This window comes from Coptis chinensis, chromosome 3 (assembly GCF_015680905.1).
Source record: "Coptis chinensis isolate HL-2020 chromosome 3, ASM1568090v1, whole genome shotgun sequence".
In the NCBI taxonomy this organism is placed as follows: domain Eukaryota; kingdom Viridiplantae; phylum Streptophyta; class Magnoliopsida; order Ranunculales; family Ranunculaceae; genus Coptis; species Coptis chinensis.
Genome location: NC_141458.1, coordinates 88,584,954 through 88,602,920, shown reverse-complemented (window position 1 = coordinate 88,602,920; position 17,967 = coordinate 88,584,954). Strand labels below are relative to the sequence as shown.

General features: G+C 36.1%; 1 protein-coding gene across 1 annotated transcript; it reads left to right on the top strand.

The window, feature by feature from the left end:
- Window positions 1-219: 219 nt before the first annotated feature.
- On the top strand, window positions 220-834 carry LOC147511471 (uncharacterized). Its single transcript, XM_086598475.1, has one exon. It carries the CDS (start codon window positions 220-222, stop codon window positions 832-834), a length of 615 nt encoding a protein of 204 aa, XP_086454601.1.
- Window positions 835-17,967: the final 17,133 nt, after the last annotated feature.

Sequence of the window (17,967 nt, the reverse complement as noted above, 5' to 3'; positions counted from 1 at the left end):
CTAGAAATATGCTCCAGGTGCCTGATGATGCAAAGGTGAGTCTCCTTATTACAAATGGCAAATGGAATGGGCTGGTTAATCTCCTTCAAGACAGTGAACTAAAGACGAGTATATTGCAAACCTCTATCAATGTAAATCTTGAGAAGGATGTGGTAGTCTGGAGCCCAACTAGCAATGGAAAGTTCTCCACCAAATCTGCGTATGTGGCTATAAAAAAATATGAGACAAAGAGTTGCGTGGTATAAACTGGTCTGGGGGAAGTATGTTGTACCGAAGCACTCTTTCATTGCGTGGCAGCTCTTTGCAGGGTGCTTGGCTACACAAGATCGGTTAATCCACAGGAAGATTATCATTCAATCTAGGTGCTGCCTCTGTGAAACCCAAGCTGAAAACTCTAAGCACCTTTTCTTTGACTGCGACTTCTCCCGAAAGGTATGGTCTGCGGTGAAAACAAGACTGGGCCTAGGCGCTGTAGTGCAAGAGTCAACTCTTGAATGGTATCTTCTCCTGAGAGTTACTCGATCAAACTTTACTGCCAATGAGATAATTCGGACATTGACTTGCGCTACGGTATATGGGATATGGAATGAAAAGAAACCGAAAAGTTTAAAAAGCAAGACCCACACAGTGATGCAAATGATCGCCAGAGATATAGTAAACAGGATGAGAACTTACTTACAAAGGGTGATAAAAGAAGCTGACGATTCTGCGGAAACCAAAAATATGATGAATGCTCTTGGGATTGAGCTCTTGGTTAGGCAAAAAAAGTCGATACAAGGACGATGGGTTAAACCACCACCGACCACGATAAAGATTAACTTCGATGGAGTGTGAATCTTTGGCCGGCGCCAGGATATGGGGAGTCTTGAGAAACCATGAGGGAGCACCTATGATCGTGTTCATGGGCAATACCAACCTCAGGTCTGTGATTATCTGAGAGTTCAAAGGGATCGAAGCGGTCGTTAGCGACTTGCTACATGAACCTAAAAAAGGATCATCTTTGAGTCGGACTCTTTCGCGGCGAAGAAATGTGATTAATAGAAAGGAGGACTGTCCTTGGTATTGTTGGGACCTAGTAGAGTCTATTAGGAAAAGCATCGTCTCTTTGAGACGATGGTTGTAACCCATGTGTACAAGGAGATAAATAGGGTTGCCGAATCGGGTCGGCTAAGTCTAGTACGATGGGATCGTTATAAATCCTTGTGAGAGGCTAGGTACTTATTTTAGCACTCCACCACTTGTTTATGAGCTTTTATAATAGTGGAGGAGGATGCAAGAGGTATGATGTATCAAAGAGTTTAAGCTAATACAGGTTGGGGTCTGCCTAACCCCTAGCTGTTTCAAAAAAAAAAAAAACTAGAGGAAAAACTATCTTTTTGGGTTTTTAACGTTTATTTGGCTATATCGATTCAAAAAGGGCCTAAATTCTCTCTTAGAATATGGTGTGGTGATCAAGCAAGTGGACATATGGTCTTTCTATCCGGACATATTTTGTGTCATCACTCAATAATCATTCAGATGAGGCTTTTGGCTAGATTCTCACAAGATATGGAACTTAATTGTTATAACCTTGGTCTCAAAAACTCACTGCTATATACAAGCAAATGCTTGCATGTCATTTATGACAAGATGCAGAAACTATTGTACGTATATTAGTCTAAGTTCTAAGAACTTAATCCTTACTCTGTTGCTATAATAAGACTTCTAGACTATTTATTCATCATGGAAAAAGGAAACAAGACTTTTAGTACTAAAAGAAAAAAATATTTTTTGGTCTTTTTTCGAAAAAAAAAATTAAGAAAGGAAGAAATATACTACTATATATAATATAAGAAATGCATAGTTTTTCCAAAATGTTACTATACCACCCCCAAATAGAAATATGCTTTGTCTTCAAAGTATGAAGAGATAAAGAAAGAGATTACTATAGAAACATGAGCAAAATCGGTGATACACCTGTACTCTGTTCTTCGTGCTTGCTCGGCGGCTCTGGTGGCAGGTGGATGCCAGAATAGATAAGACCTACGGTAGTGACCTTGACTTCTACTAGAGCGTCTGTAGCTGCGAAACCCCAATGTTGCATGGTCCTAGTGACCAGCACTGGTAGAAGAGCGGTAGACCTCTTAGGTTTGCAGAGTTGCTCCCAGACGAAGGTGGCAATGCAGAAATTGCTCTTCTGGTCCTGAAGAATCTACAAGATGTAAAGTATCGCCTTACCGATATCAGAAGGCTTGACATAGCCTATCAAGTTGTAGGTTGTCCATTAAGATACTGCCAACTGATTCCTTCACAGTGAACTATGAAATGCGCAGTGTGACATGGGGTTTTTCCTACCCTCAAGAAGCATTTCTGCCATCATAATGTCGATGGTCTTGTTATCTGGGGATTGTTCCGTCTGAGTATAGACTTTCAGAGGAATCCCCAGAGCCTCACTCACCACCTCCTTAGTGAGCTAGAATGTGTTGCCCTCCATGACAACCATGACGCGGTCTTCCTCTCCTCGTTGAATGTTGTTATAAAATGAAAGAGTGAGAGAGGGAGAATAACTTTCGTCCCCCAACAAAACATGAGACTCCCATCCTCTTCTTCTAATTTCAGCCTTGAAGTGCTCTTTAATTCCAATTTGTTTGAAGTGCAAATATATTGGAATTAAAGAGGGGTTCAAAATTTTGCTCCTACACGATTTTTAGGACTCGAGCCATTTTGGTTATGAGTTGAAGAAATTGGGGTGGTTAGTTGTAATGAGGGTTGAAAATGGATCTTATTGTAAAAATTTGGAGTGGTGATGTTTTAAGGTAGATGGGCGGTCGCGCAGTGGTAGAGAGCAGAAGCGCGCGGGTGTGGTGCGGCTAGGGTTTGGGATTTTTAGGGAAGATGAGGGTCGGTCGGTCGGGTGGTCGTATGATGTATAAAGGATTTGATGGCACGTGCCTTTTCAAGTTGTTTAGAATTTGGGCCCAAGTCCAAATGAAATCAGGTAATTTCGATCAAGTCCTTAGTGCATCGACAACTTCAAAAGCAAATCCACGCTTCGTTACTTGTCCAATTTTGCCCGTGAGGTACCAAAACGATCGGCATAAAAAATGTTATGCAAATATATAAGGTACACTCACATTTAATAGTGGATGAAAAATTGATGAAGGAAAGAAATGAAAAAGAACTGAAGGGAAATATATACAAACAATAAGCAAAATTTTAATTAATTTTTTTGGGTTTTGAATATTGATAAACTAAAATTTTGAAAAGGTGGGTCGTTTTAAGTCAGATTCCCAAGACTTTTTGAAGTTTTTGCAAAATTAAGTCAATCCCAACCAGATGGTTGGATTACTCTCTTCAGCTGTGCTCCGTAAGCAAGTGGCTGACACATTAAAACCTTGAAAACTGAATTTTCACTATGAGGTTGAAGACTGAAGTAAGTTGGTGTTTGACAGTTTGAGCACCAGCCTTTTGATAAGAGCCCAAAACTGTAGTTTAACCCTTTAATAGTATTACATTTAGACCAATTATGTTTATAATAAATAAGAGTTAGTACTGTTTACGTGCTTTTGTGTATTTCAGGTCTTGGAGTCAACTATATGAAGAAATACGTCACTTTTGCACGAGAAAGGAGTCAAATTGCTTGCTATAGAAGTTCTATGGTTAAAGCCCAAGTTCAAGGAGAAAAAAGCTTTTTTAAAGCCTAGTCAAAGCTGAAAAGTCAAAGTCAACGCGGGCAGAAATAAAGAAAAAACGTTAACAGGACTTCCACAGGCCATATCTTTGGACTCATACCTCATAATGGGGCCTATTATATGTCAAAACGACTGGCTTAGAAAGAGATTTCTAATGGTCTAGGCCTCGACCCAATCAAAGTAGTAAAAGTAGACGAAAAGTGTGTTGCAGTAAATTCCAGTAAATACACCCTTTTGGACTCGAGTAATTAGGTTTGGGCTTGATTTAGTGGCCCAAAACACAGCTCCAAAGCCTATGCACGAAATTGTAAACCTAATCCTCTTCTACATAAAGAGGACTAAGGCAAAACCCCAAAGATCTCTCTCCTACCTCTTCCCTTTAGTTCAATATAGGTTTTAGGGTTTATGTTATTAGCCTAGCCACCATTAAACACTCCAAGTTATTTTAATACAATTATTCCTTTAATTATGTCTTTTTCTTCTCATTATTTACTCCATGATAGTCTAATTAATCCTAGATAAACCTCCATTAAAGGGTTTTTGATTGAATCTTTGATGAAGACTTGATATTTTAGTATTGAGTAGTTGTATTAAAGAACTTCAAGTCCCGGTTTTTCTATTTAGCAATAAGTAAAATAAACTTAGACTAGAGGATAGTTCATTCACCATGAGAATGGGTTTCAACTTCCTCTCATGCTAATTATTATTTGGCTAGAGATATCATGAGTAATTAGGGATAATAAAGACCTAACCTTTTACGTTTGAACCTTGTGTGAAAACGTAAAGATTAAGGTTTTACAACAAACTCTATACTAGCATGTTAATGATTAATCAAGGTGGATTCAAATCTCTCTAATTCCTTCTTCATATTCACAAGTTAATATTTATTTGCCATAATTTAATTTAGAATAGATTCAATATTAGTTTTCACCATATTAGTTCTATTTAGAAATCATTACTCTCATTATTTTTTAATTGTTCACCATTAGTTGAATTAGTAAATATCTAAGCAATTAGGAGTTGAACGAATTCTTTACTTTAGTTATATGACATGATTAATTAAGAGTAGATATTTGATATAAGCATCTAGAAAACATAGTTTACTTCTTCTTAGTGTCTCTAGCATAAGTAGGATAAAAGCTTAATTTATAGATTATCAAATGGCACCTCTACCATCTTAGTTGCCTTTAGAAATAAATTCCACTAGTTTTTCAATTCTAAAACAGCCCGAATTCACCCACCCACCCTACTATTTTCGCACCTGTTTTGTATTTCCGTACACTATTCCTAGATTCGTGACTGAGTTTTTATTTCCTGCCATAGGTTCTCAAAACAAGGTCTCACAACAACTCATATACTCACGGAGACCTTACTGGAAAAGTTTGAAGTAGTAAAGTGTAATCTCAAAGCATGCCCACGCCCTATTTACACTATCTTGGAGCGCACGCATGGCCTGACCTCCAATAAACTTGATTTGCATTTTCTTTAGTATTCTATTTTGAGCGTGCACGCGCCCGACTAAAAAATAAAAAAACAAATTCCAGTCCCAAGGCCCAGTCTATCAGGACTTATCCAAAACCACGCGAGAAAGCCTGTTTCTAAAAAAATTTACATAGCGCACCCGCGCCCTACTTACCTTATATTTGGGTGCGCACTCGCCTTCTGAAGCGATCACTCTGCCCTTTTACAGGTTAGTTACAGGTCATATCTTGACTCAAAATATTTGCTGGTTCAGTGTTCCAAGCTTCTACAGGACACTGAGATTCGAATTGAAGACGTTGTTCATAAGAGTAGCAAGAAGGCATTCAGGTTCTCCTTCTTTCACTCCTCGTTTATTCTGTCAGAGGAGTTTAATTCTAGTATAATCAGGCTTGCTTAACTGTTGTTCTTGTTCTTTCATTTTGGACTTAGCCTTGCATGAGATTAAGGTCTGGTAAGAAAAAACCATCTAATGTTATCTATCGTAAACGTCAACACACACATCTATCTAGAATATCACACATTACACCTGCATCAATGGCTGAAGAAGCAAAGACTCCTCTATCTAATTTTTACAAAGCCCTAAACGATAGCCCTAAGTTATGCATCATTCTTGCAGGCCTAGTGGGGGATTTTCGAATTCCCTCGAATATTTTTAATTTGTTACCAGTTTTTCATGATTTAGACCACGAAAAGTCTTATCAGCATATGCGTAGGATAGAACAAGCTCTCACTACATTAATTCCATCATCCTAACATAGGTTTGGAACAAATTAAACGTAAGGTGTTTCCTTTCACCCTAGCCGACAAGGTGGCATCTTGGTTAACTGCCCAAACGCCAAATTCCATGGACTCATGGGCCAAACTTGTTCAATTGTTCATGGAATAGTTGTACCCACCACTGAAGACAGATGAAATTATTAAAAAGATTCATTTCTTCTGCCAGAACCCTCATGAATCCTTTTCAAAGGCCTGGAACTGGTACACTGATCTTCTTATAGAATGTCCACATCATAACCTTGCGAAAGACACGCTTGTTCGTGCCTTTTTCAAGGGGCTTTCACATCACCATAAGGAGGTTCTTGATATAATGAATGGAGGAAGTTTCCTTAGTAAAGAAGCCTCAGAGGCTTATAAGTTTTTAGAAGATCAATCCAAGCATAATAATAACTAGGGAGGTAACGATATTCCTTGCTTAGCTCCTTCTTCTTCAACAACAAAGGCTGCCAGTATGTTAGAGGTTAAACCTGATCCCGAGCTTAGAACTCTAATCAAATCCCTCACAAAAAAGGTAGAAGCCATTTTTATTCACCAGAAACCTACTCCTGTCATGAACATCAACTCTCTTCTGTGTAATTTATGTTTTAGTCTTGAGCATACCGACTCCTATTGTCTTCTTGTCTTTGAACCACCCGCACAGCCGAAAAATGGCTGCTCCTTTAATAACATTCATAATGCACCTTAGAGACAAAATCCCAACTTCAGTTGGCGTAATAATCAACAAGTTACAGCTCCGGGGCTAGTAAACAACTACAACCCAGTTCCACCAAGACAAGTACAAAGACCAGGTAATTATAATAATAATAATAGTAATAATAATAATAATAATAATAGAGGTATATTGTCCCGATTAATAATAACTATCATGATAAACGTGAAAACAATACTAGATTTCTCTAACTTATTCTTATGTTATCAATTATTTATTTCCTACTCTCACATATTTATTCATACAATTTATAGAGTACGGAATCGCTCCACTCTTAACTCTCTACACTTAAACGAATTCAACTAATCAAACACAAGAAAACAGTGGTGAGAACAATATTTATGGATGTGAATTTATACTACGGAACTAAATATATAAATTTAACTTATACTAATTTAATTAAAGCAATTGAATATGACTTGAATAAAATATGGAGAAGAATAGAGAGATATTGAAATCCACTTTAATTAATATTTAACATGCTAGCATAGAGTTGCTGCAAAACCCTAATTTTTATGTTTAAACACAAGGTTCAAACATAAAGGTTAGGCCTTTAATGGTCCCTAATCAATTATGATATCTCTAATCATAACTAATTAGCATGAGAGAAAGTTTGATTTCCATTCTCATAGCAAAAATCACAATTCTCTAGTTTAGATTAAACTCTTCTTATTACTAAGTCAAGAAAAACCTAAACTTCAGGTTCTAACCAACAATTCTATACTAACAAATCAAGTCTTCATCAAAGCTTCAATCAATCCCCTCTAATGGAGGTTTAGCTTTGATTCATGGGACTATCATGAATAAAAGAATGAGAAGAAGACATAATAGAAAGATAAACAATTTAATTGAATAATAATAACTTGAAAGTATTTTAATGGAGGTTTTATGGAGGCTACAATTATAAACTCAAATTACTTAAACTATAATAAACAAAAGAAAAGGGAGCTAGGAGAGGAGAGCCCTAAATTATTCTAACTAATGGGAGAGAGAGATAATAGAGTTTTGCCTTCATTCTCTTTATATAGTAGAGGGTTAGGTTTACAATTTCGTGCATGTGCTTTGGAGGTGTGTTTTGGGCCACTAAATCAAGCCCAAAACCTAATTACTAAAGTCCAAAAACGGTCTGTCTGCTAGAATTTACTACAATACTCATTTCATCCACTTTCACTACTCTGATTGGGTTGAGGCTTAGACCAATAGAAATCTATTTCCAAACCGGTCGTTTTGACATATAATAGGTCAAATTCCGAGATCTTAGTCCAAAGATACGACCTGTGAAAATTCTATTGATTTTTATGTTATTTTTCTACCCCGTTGACTTTGACTTTTTAGCTTTGACTAGGCTTTTTCTCCATGAAACTTGGGATTTAATCATAGAACTTCTCTACCAAGCAATTTGAGTCCTTTCTCTTGCAAAAGTGACGTATTTCTTTACATAATTGATTCCAAGACCTGAAATACACAAAAACACGTAAACATTACTAACTTTTTTTTATTATAAACATAATTGGCCTAAATATAATACTATTAAAGGGTTAAAACTAAAGTTTTAGGCTCTTATCAAACCACCCCCAAACAGCATTTTGTTTGTCCTCAAGCAAATATGTGAAATTAAAATAAGTGGCCAAAAATGTATTCCTAACTACTTTATTTTTGCTAAGTGCAATTGCATTGACCATATGCAATAAAGCCTTAAACCACTAGGAATTCCCTAGTGGACGAGTTATAGCCTCATGAGAGTTTTTTAGAGAAGGTACTCACAAACTTCATTTAATTTATACTACAACAACTAATAAATAAAAGTAATTGTCCCCTAATTTTATCTCAGAATCAACATATCTCTCTTGTAGTTAAACAAGGAACATCATTCTAAAACTTAAACTAATACATGCATAATAATCAAATCATCTAAAGATAAACAACTATATAATGAACTATGCTATGAAATCCAATGGCAAGTCTGATTCTAAAACTTTTTGGTAGCGTGCCTAAGTAGGTTCTCACAAGGAATGTGTCAAGACACATAACACTCTGATTTTTCCACTCAAGTTTTCTAACTCTAGTGTGCAGTAGGCACACGTTTCCTTACAATCTCAATGATAATCTAAAGAAGCCGAGGTTAATCAAACACATCTACCACACCAACTTATTCCTAATTAAGCTAGAGGTCTTTATTAGGTGTTGTGGGGATTAGGTCGGCAATGGTTTAAGAAGGAAGTAAATGGATATTCAAATTGACAAGTCTGAGATAATAGGGTCTTCAAAATATGTAACTAGAGAAAACCTTGTTCTTTTTCTTTGCTTCTACACTTTGTTCCATACTTAGCCCTTTATTTTGGCTTTTGACTCCTTTTGATTCTATTTTTGGAGTTCTAACTTTTATTTTCTTTCCTTTTGGAAGCTTTCTTTACTTTTCTTTTTTTTTTCTATTTCTTTTTCTTTCGAAGCAACTAGCTAATTTTTGTTTACAAAGGTTTTTCTTTTCTCTTTTCTTCACTCGTCCTATTTCTCAGACTTATCTAGATAGATAGGTTGATTTTATTTTTGATTTTGTTTTATTGGGTAAAAGATTTGTGGTTTGTGAAAAGGCTAATGAAAGGCTCAGTGGGGCGACTAGCGGAAAATATACTTCATATAGATGTGAATTTCTGGCTATATCAATCCAAACAGGGCCTAAATTCTCTCTTAGGATAGGGTATGGTGATCAAGCAAGTGGATGTGTGATTTCTCTACTCGGATTTTACTTTTCCCTTGTGTCATCACTTAGATATTTCACTCATATGAGGCTTTGGCTAGATTCTCATAGGATATGTATTAAGTACTCTAACCTAGGTCTCAGAAAAATATTGCCAAGTACAATCATAGATGTTCATGCAAGATGTTCATAAAAAGATACAATGACTATTACTTACATATTAATCTAAGTTTCAAAAATTTAATCACAATTCAAGTACTACGTGGAATTTCTAGTCTAATATCATCATGGAGAAGGGAACAATACCATTATCGCTAAGTGCAAAATATAAACTATATTTTTGAATTTTAACATTTTATAAAGAAAAATGCATAATTTACATCCTAAAAGAGGCTAAATTTTTGCAAATATTTCTATCCCACCCCCAAATAATCAAACACTTTGTCCTCAAAGTGTAAAGAGATAAGGAAAGAATTTACCATAGAAACGTGGCAAAAATTGGCAGTACCTGTAACAACAATAGTATAAAGATAATATGATAACATAAAGCACAATTAAATTGTTACGTACTAACTAACACAAACTCTACTAGAGTAACCATGACAGACAAAGGGTGGCAAAAAGTTTTGAAATGAAAGACCAAAATACGCCACCCCCAAACAAAATTTGAAAACTCTTTTTAAGTTTGAAAATTTTTGTGGCCTATACTCCATAAAGGTGGTATTGTACAAAAACTTGGGTCTTTTAAAGTCAGATTCCCTAGACTTACTAATATATATTTATGTTTTTAATTTTTTTTTTACTTTTTATATATTTCATTTTTGGAAAAACAAAATTACGATAAAGAAATAAAAATGAAACTCACTCCAAAGAAAACACTACTCAAACAACGAGAAAAATTGCAAAAGATGACTGCGTGAGTCACATAAAACGTGGACTAAGGATCCGACACTTACAACCACACACTCCAAAAGGAGGGTCTAATTACCTTAATAGTGCACTCCCATAATATAATATTGGAATGAAGTACACCGAAGAATAAAATAAGTCTTTTATAGTCAGATACTCGAGACTTTATCTAATATATATGTACATGCTGCTTACCATATATCAACAACTGAAAAAGTTGTAGGTCTTTCCATAACTAATTAACATGGAATGCACCCACAAACAGAATCAAGCACCAAGACTTTCTACGATGCAATTTAGTGGAATGAGAGCAAGATCTGATGGACCTAGAACCTAATCGAGCGTGTACTCTTTTTTTTTTTTTGAATGAAAGGGTGTCCAAGTGAATGATCGTGAGAAAATGAATGGTTGTGGAAAATACTTGGAATGTGGATAAGTGTTAGGAGGAAAGGGTGGGAAGAATGATTGGATTCTATGAGGGATTAGCTCAGGTGGATGGTGGTCGGGTGGTGCTTTAGGTAATGCTTGAAATGGTGGATCATCACAGACTCTTAGAAACTCATAGAATTCCTCATCTAGCTTAGTCCCATCTACATAATTGTGGTATTCATTTGCATCTTTAAGAAATTCATCAATCTCGTCTAAAGAGTCAAAATTGTGATCTTTGTCTTCTTCCATAAGAGGGGTATCTACTAGTGTGGAGACAAAAGCGTCGGCCGCACTAATATGAGATATAAAACTCTCAATGGACTTCCCTTCTTCTTCTACAAGAAAACCTAGTTGTCCCTGCTTGATTCTAAACATGTTAACCTCTACAGAAAGATTTCTAAAGGAAAAAGTCATTAAGCCATCCCAGCAATTGATTTGGGCATTGGCGGTTGCCAAGAAAAGACGCCCTAAGATTATGGAAATAGAATCATGAGCAACTTATGTGTCAAGAATAACGAAATCAACTGGATAGTAAAAATCTTGAACTTTAATGAGAATGTTTTCAACTACGCCTTTGGGATACTTAATAGAACGATCTGCTAATTGCAAATTCATTTTGGTTGGTTTAAGTTCATGGAGACCTAGCTGTTTATATAAATAAAATAGGAGTAAGTAAACACTCGCCCCCAAGTCTAATAGCGCAGTTGTTATGAAGTAATCTCCCAAGGTGCATTGTACAGTAGGACGACCAGGGCCCTTGTACTTAACAATTCCATTATGTTCAGACAAAGAGCGATATTGTTTAGTTAAAAAGACTTCGTTAGGTATGTTGGTTTTCGTCTTCTTGGTGCACAACTGCTTTAGAAACGTAACGTGTCTAGGTAGACTTTTTATAACATGTAGAAAAGGTAGGTTTATAATCAGATTTTTAAGCACTTCCCTAATCTCATCAAAATTCTCATCCTTTTTAGACACAACTAGTCGCTGGGGATAAGGTGGTTCATCTCTATATTTAGCATAAGGGACAACAGTATTATTAGGCTTTGTTTTATCTTTAGCCGCTTTCCATCAAGGTGTCCATATTGAAACTTTTACAAGTGTAGGATCTTCAATTTCTATGACAGTATATGGTATGGTTTCATTCTCAGCTTCTGTTTGTGGGAGATCTTCAGGCATAGTCACTTTGTTATCAACTACTCTTCTTGAACGAAGGGTAGTGACTACCTGTAGTTCCCCTTGGTTTATATTATCATTACACTAAATACTATTTACTTTGAAGGCAGTGTTTGTTGACGTAGAATTAGGCACTGCTTGACCTGGAAACACGCTTGTTTGGTTATTATTTTTGTTAGGAGACATATCAATAACCTTTTGGCACAAAGACTGCATCATTTGCCCCATTTGTTGTAGCATGTTAAAGTTTTGATCATGCTAATCTTTCATCAAGTTGGAGTTTTGTTGCATAATTTGATTTTGTTTTTCCAACAAGGTCACTACTACTTCGTCTGTAGATGGTTTGACTGGTGAAGTGATCATAGGAGGAGTGACTAGAATTAAGGCTTGTTGGGCGTTCATGTCTAGATGTTGATAGTTCTGAGTCATGGACACTAAACCTCTATTCTGGTCACCTAAGTTTCCTTGTCCTTGATGCAGAATAAGCTAGTTGAAGTTTGTAGTGGGCCTAACATTTTGATTATTAAAACCTGGAGGTGTAGCTTGTTGTTGTTGATTATAATTAGTGTTTTGCCTCCATTATGTGTTAGGGTTGTTATTAAAAGCACAGACATTATTTGGCTGTGTTGGTGGTTATTCATAGATAAGAGGACAATAGAAGTCTGATTGCTCAAGACTAAAGCAGACATTACAACAAGTAGAGTTTATATTCATGACTGAAGTGGGTTTCTTTTGAACAGAAAGGGCATCTACCTTTTTAGTGGGGGCATCGATAAGAGTTTTAAGCTCGGGATCAAGTTTAACCTCAAAAGAAGAAGAGTGGAGCGGGGGACATCGTTACCCCCCCCCCCCCAGTTGTTATTTCGCTTAGATTGATCTTCTAAGAATCTATAAGCCTCCAAAGCTCATTTACTAAGAAAACTACCCCTATTCATGATATCTAGAACCTCCTTATGATGATGTGAAAACCCCTTGAAGAATGCACAAACCATCGTGTCTTTTGCAAGGTTATGATGCGAGCATTCAATAAGAAGATCAGTGAACCGGTTCCATGCCTCTGAAAAGAATTCATAAAGATTCTGGCAGAGGAAATGAATCTTTTAAAGCATTTCATCTATCTTCAGTGATGGGTAAAACTGTTCTATGAATAATTGAACAAGTTTAGTCCATGAGTCCATGAAGTTTGCCGTTTGGATAGTTAACCAAGACACTGCCTTGCCAGCTAGGGTGAATGGAAACACCCTAAGTTTATCTTGATCCGGACTTACTCTAGGATGATGGAATGTAGTGAGAACTTGTTCTATCCTACACATGTGTTGATAAGTTTTCTCGTGGTCTAAACCATAGAAACCGGTAATAAGTTAAATATATTCGGGGGAATTTGAAAATCCCCCACTGGGTCTGCAAGAATGATGCATGACTTACAACCATTTTTTAGGGCTTTATAAAAATCAGAGAGAGGAGTCTCTGGCTATTTAGCCATTGTTACAGGTGTGGTGTGTGCGTTGACGTTTACAATATATAACGTTAGATGGTTTTTTCTTACTAGACCTTAATCTCATGCAAGGCTAAGTTCAATATGAATGAAAAATAACAGCAGTCAAACAAGCCTGATTATACTCCTTTGACAGACAAAACGAGGAGTGAAAGAAGGAAAACCCGAATGCTTCCTTGCTACACTTATGAATAACGTCTTCAATACGAATCTCAGTGTCCTGTAAAAGCTTGGAACACCGAACCAGCAAATATTTCGAACTAAAATATAACCTGTAACTAACCTATAAAAGGGCAAAGCAATCGGGCTTACTTCAGAGGGCATACACACTCAAATATAAAGTTACTAGGTCGCGTACGCATTGTAAAAGAAAACGTAAACTTAGGTTACTGGAGGTCTGAGCGCGGGCGCGCTCCAATATAGGTATAATAGGGCGTGTACATGCTCCAAAAAGTTTACAATTTTTACAATAGTTTGCTAAGACATCCAGCAAGTAGCCTGTAAAATTTCAGAACAATCGCAGTTAGAAAAGTCATTCTATTGCCCTGCAAAGTTTGTGAAACAGTTTTCTGACACAATATAAACAACATAATGGTTAACCAATCAAAATATAGCAACAAATCGCCAAACATTTACTGGAGACTTTTGACAGATCATACGTGTTCCTGTAAAAATACTAGAGCAATTGAAGTTCTACAAACCCTCCTTATCGGCTGTTGTTCCAGAAATTAAGTGTTGCAAAATTGTAGAAACACACTGAAAACAATCCACTTGTTATGTGGTCAAAACAAATAAGAAACTCTTCAAATTTTTACTACAAAATCCTGACTTATGATAGATACTCCTGTAAAAGTCTTAGAATTTTTGGAATTCTTAAGTAACCCTACTCGTCTGTATTTCCAGAAACTTACAGTTTGAAAGCTGAAATGTAGCACTATAAAGATGGTAGTGGTTCACTAGGTAAAACAACTAGGAGAAATCTGAAAACTTTCCAGTAAATCAATAACACCATAAAGATTATTCCTGAAAATTTTCAGAATTTTCTTAAATTTAAAAATACATTTACTGCAGTATTCTTCACTGTGATGTTGTAGTCTTAAGGGGGCGCGGGGGCGCTCTGTGCAAGGCAAAAGGGAGGGCGGGCACGCAGTTAGTTTAAAACAATGAATATCAAGTTTAAATAGTAATAAAAATGTGAGAAACAAGAATGTAAAATTAAAAGGGTGGGTGGGTAGAGAATGGGGGATTGCCCCTTGGATTCAAGCAATTGAATTCTTATCTTGAAAGAGTTTAAGATGGCAGCGGCGCCATTTGATAAACGTAAAAAAAATACTAGATTTCTCTAACTTATTCTTACATTATCAATTATTTATTTCCTACTCTCATATATATATTCATGCAATATATAGAGTACGAAATCGTTTCACTCTTAACTCTCTAGACTTAAACAAATTCAACTAATCAAACACAAGAAAACAGTGGTGAAAACAATATTTATGGATGTGAATTTATACTACGGAACTAAATATATAAATTTAACTTATACTAATTTAATTAAAGAAATTGAATATGACTTGAATAAAATATGGAGAAGAATAGAGAGATATTGAAATCTACTTTAATTAATACTTAACATGCTAGCATAGAGTTGTTGCAAAACCCTAATCTTTACGTTTAAACACAAGGTTCAAACATAAAGGTTAGGCCTTAAATGGTCCCTAATCAATTATGATATCACTAGTCATAACTAATTAGCATGAGAGAAAGTTTGATTTCCATTCTCATAGAAAAAATCACAATTCTCTAGTTTAGATTAAACTCTTCTTATTACTAAGTCAAGAAAAACCTAAACTTCAGGTTCTCACCAACAATTCTATATTAACAAATCAAGTCTTCATCAAAGCTTCAATCAATCCCCTCTAATGGAGGTTTAGCTTTGATTTATGGGACTATCATGAATAAAAGAATGAGAAGAATACATAATAGAAAGATAAACAATTTAATTGAATAATAATAACTTGAAGGTATTTTAATGGAGGTTTTATGGAGGCTATAATTATAAACCCAAATTACTTAAACTATAATAAACAAAAGAAAATGGAGCTAGGAGAGGAGAGCCCTAAATTATTCTAACTAATGGGAGAGAGATATAATAGAGTTTATCCTTCATTCTCTTTATATAGTAGAGGGTTAGGTTTATAATTTCGTGCATGTGCTTTGGAGGTGTGTTTTAGGCCACTAAATCAAGCCCAAAACCATTTACTAAAGTCCAAAAAGGGTTTGTCTGCTAGAATTTACTACAATACTCATTTCGTCCACTTTCACTACTATGATTGGGTTGAGGCTTAGACCATTAGAAATCTCTTTCCAAACCGGTCGTTTTGATATATAATGGGTCCAATTCCGAGATCTGAGTCCAAAGATACGGCCTGTGAAAGTTCTATTGATTTTTATGTTCTTTTTCTACCTACATTAACTTTGACTTTTCAACTTTGACTAAGCTTTAAAAATGTTTTTCTCCTTAAAACTTAGGATTTAATCATAGAACTTCTCTAGTAAGAAATTTGACTCATTTCTCTTGCAAAAGTGACGTATTTCTTCACATAATTGATTTCAAGACCTGAAAGACACAAAAACACATAAACATTACTAACTTTTATATATTTATTATAAACATAATTGGCCTAAATGTAATACTATTAAGGGGTTAAAACTACATTTTTGGGCTCTTATCATATCACAACCCACCTGTTAATAATCAACGTGAGATAGTTTCTATCACACCACTTGTGGCCACCAAACTTTCACAACCGAATCGTTTTGATACCTACATACAAGCTCAACAACAGATTCTACAATCCATTCTACAATCCATTCAACAATCCATACAATAGTTAGCCCAACATAAAGCCCAACCAAAAGGTGTGTTTCTAGGTCAAGTTATACCTAATCCTAAAACGCCAAACACATCCTTTGAAGTAACCAGTAATCCTAGTAACAAAAATTTAAACGTAGGTGAGTTAAATGTCGTCACCACCCTCCGTTCTGGTAGAGTGGTTGATAACGCCATAACTTTGCCCGTTGATACACCACAAGTGGTCATTAAAAATGAAACTTTACTAGTTACCAAAATAAAAACTGAAGATCCTACACCTGTAGAGGTACCAATTAAACAACAACCCAAGAGGAAAGCGGACAAAGATAAACATAAGGTTAATAATCTTATTGACCCATATGCTAAATATAAAGAAAAACCATTGTTTCCCCTGAGACTAGCCATGTTAAAAAATGATACAAATTTTGATGAGATTAGGAAAGTTTTTAAAAATCTAACGATAAACCTACCTTTTCTTGAACCTATTAAAAAATTACCACAACATGCTAAGTTTCTAAAAGAATTGTACATTACTAAGAAGAAAACCAACATTCCAAAAAATGCCTTTTTAACTGAACAATTTCCCTCTCTATCTGAACATAATGGAATCATTAAATACAAGGACCCTGGTCGTCATACTATACAATGCACCTTAGGGGATACACACATGACAACTGCTCTATTAGACCTGAGGGCGAGTGTTAACTTACTCCCTTACTACCTATATAAGCAAATTGGTCTACACGAGATGCAACCAACGAAAATGACGTTGCAATTAGCTGACTGTTCTATTAAGTATCCCAAGGGTGTCGTTGAAAACGTGCTTGTTAAAGTTCAAGATTTTTACTACCCAGCCGACTTCGTTATCCTCAACACAGAAGTCGCTAACAACTTTGTTACTATCATCTTAGGGCGTCCCTTCTTGGCAACCGCCAATGTGCTCATTAACTGTCGTGATGGTTCGATGTTCATTTCCTTTGGACACCTTTCTGTTGAGGTAAATGTTTTCAAAATGAAGCAACAGTTACCCGATACGACTATCGATGGAGAAGTTAGTATGATCGAGAGCTTAGCTCAAGATTATTTCAACTACATGTTTCCTGATAATCAAATACATTAATTTCTTTCCTTTAGAAGTTCCAACTTTGACGATGACTCCTACGTAGAGAAAGTCAACGCCCTTTTAGAGTCTACTCCTATCTTAGATCCTTCTGTAGATCCATCTTCCTAGTTTGAAGACCTCTTACCTAAACAAGTCTTTACTACATAGGACGAAGACCCTCCGGAAGCCTTTCTACCCATTCCTCCCACCTCTGTGATTAAACCTTTTTTGGTTGAGTTGAAGTATATCCATCTTGATCCGGATGGTAGTCATCCGGTGATCATATCTTCTCAGTTGTCTGCTGATGAAGAGGCACGTTTGATTAGGGTGATTAGGGAACATCGTTCTGCGATTGGTTGGTCCCTAGACAACATTAAGGGGATTGACCCTAGCGTATACACACATCACATACATTTGAAGGATAATGCAAAGACTTCACGGGAACCTCAACATCGCTTAGAGGTGGTCAGGGAAGAAGTCTTAAGGTTACTCGATGTAGGTATCATATATCCCATCTTCGATAGTGAATGGGTAAGCCCCATTCATGTAGTTCCTTAGAAATCGGGTGTTACCATTGTACGTAATGCTGATGGTGAATATGTTTCCACACGAGTTCCTATGAAATGGAGGATTTGTATTAACTACAG

What these genes read in the sequence shown, in the direction of transcription:
- LOC147511471 (XM_086598475.1), top strand. Translation starts at nt 220, where the DNA reads ATGAGACAAAGAGTTGCGTGGTATAAACTGGTCTGGGGGAAGTATGTT.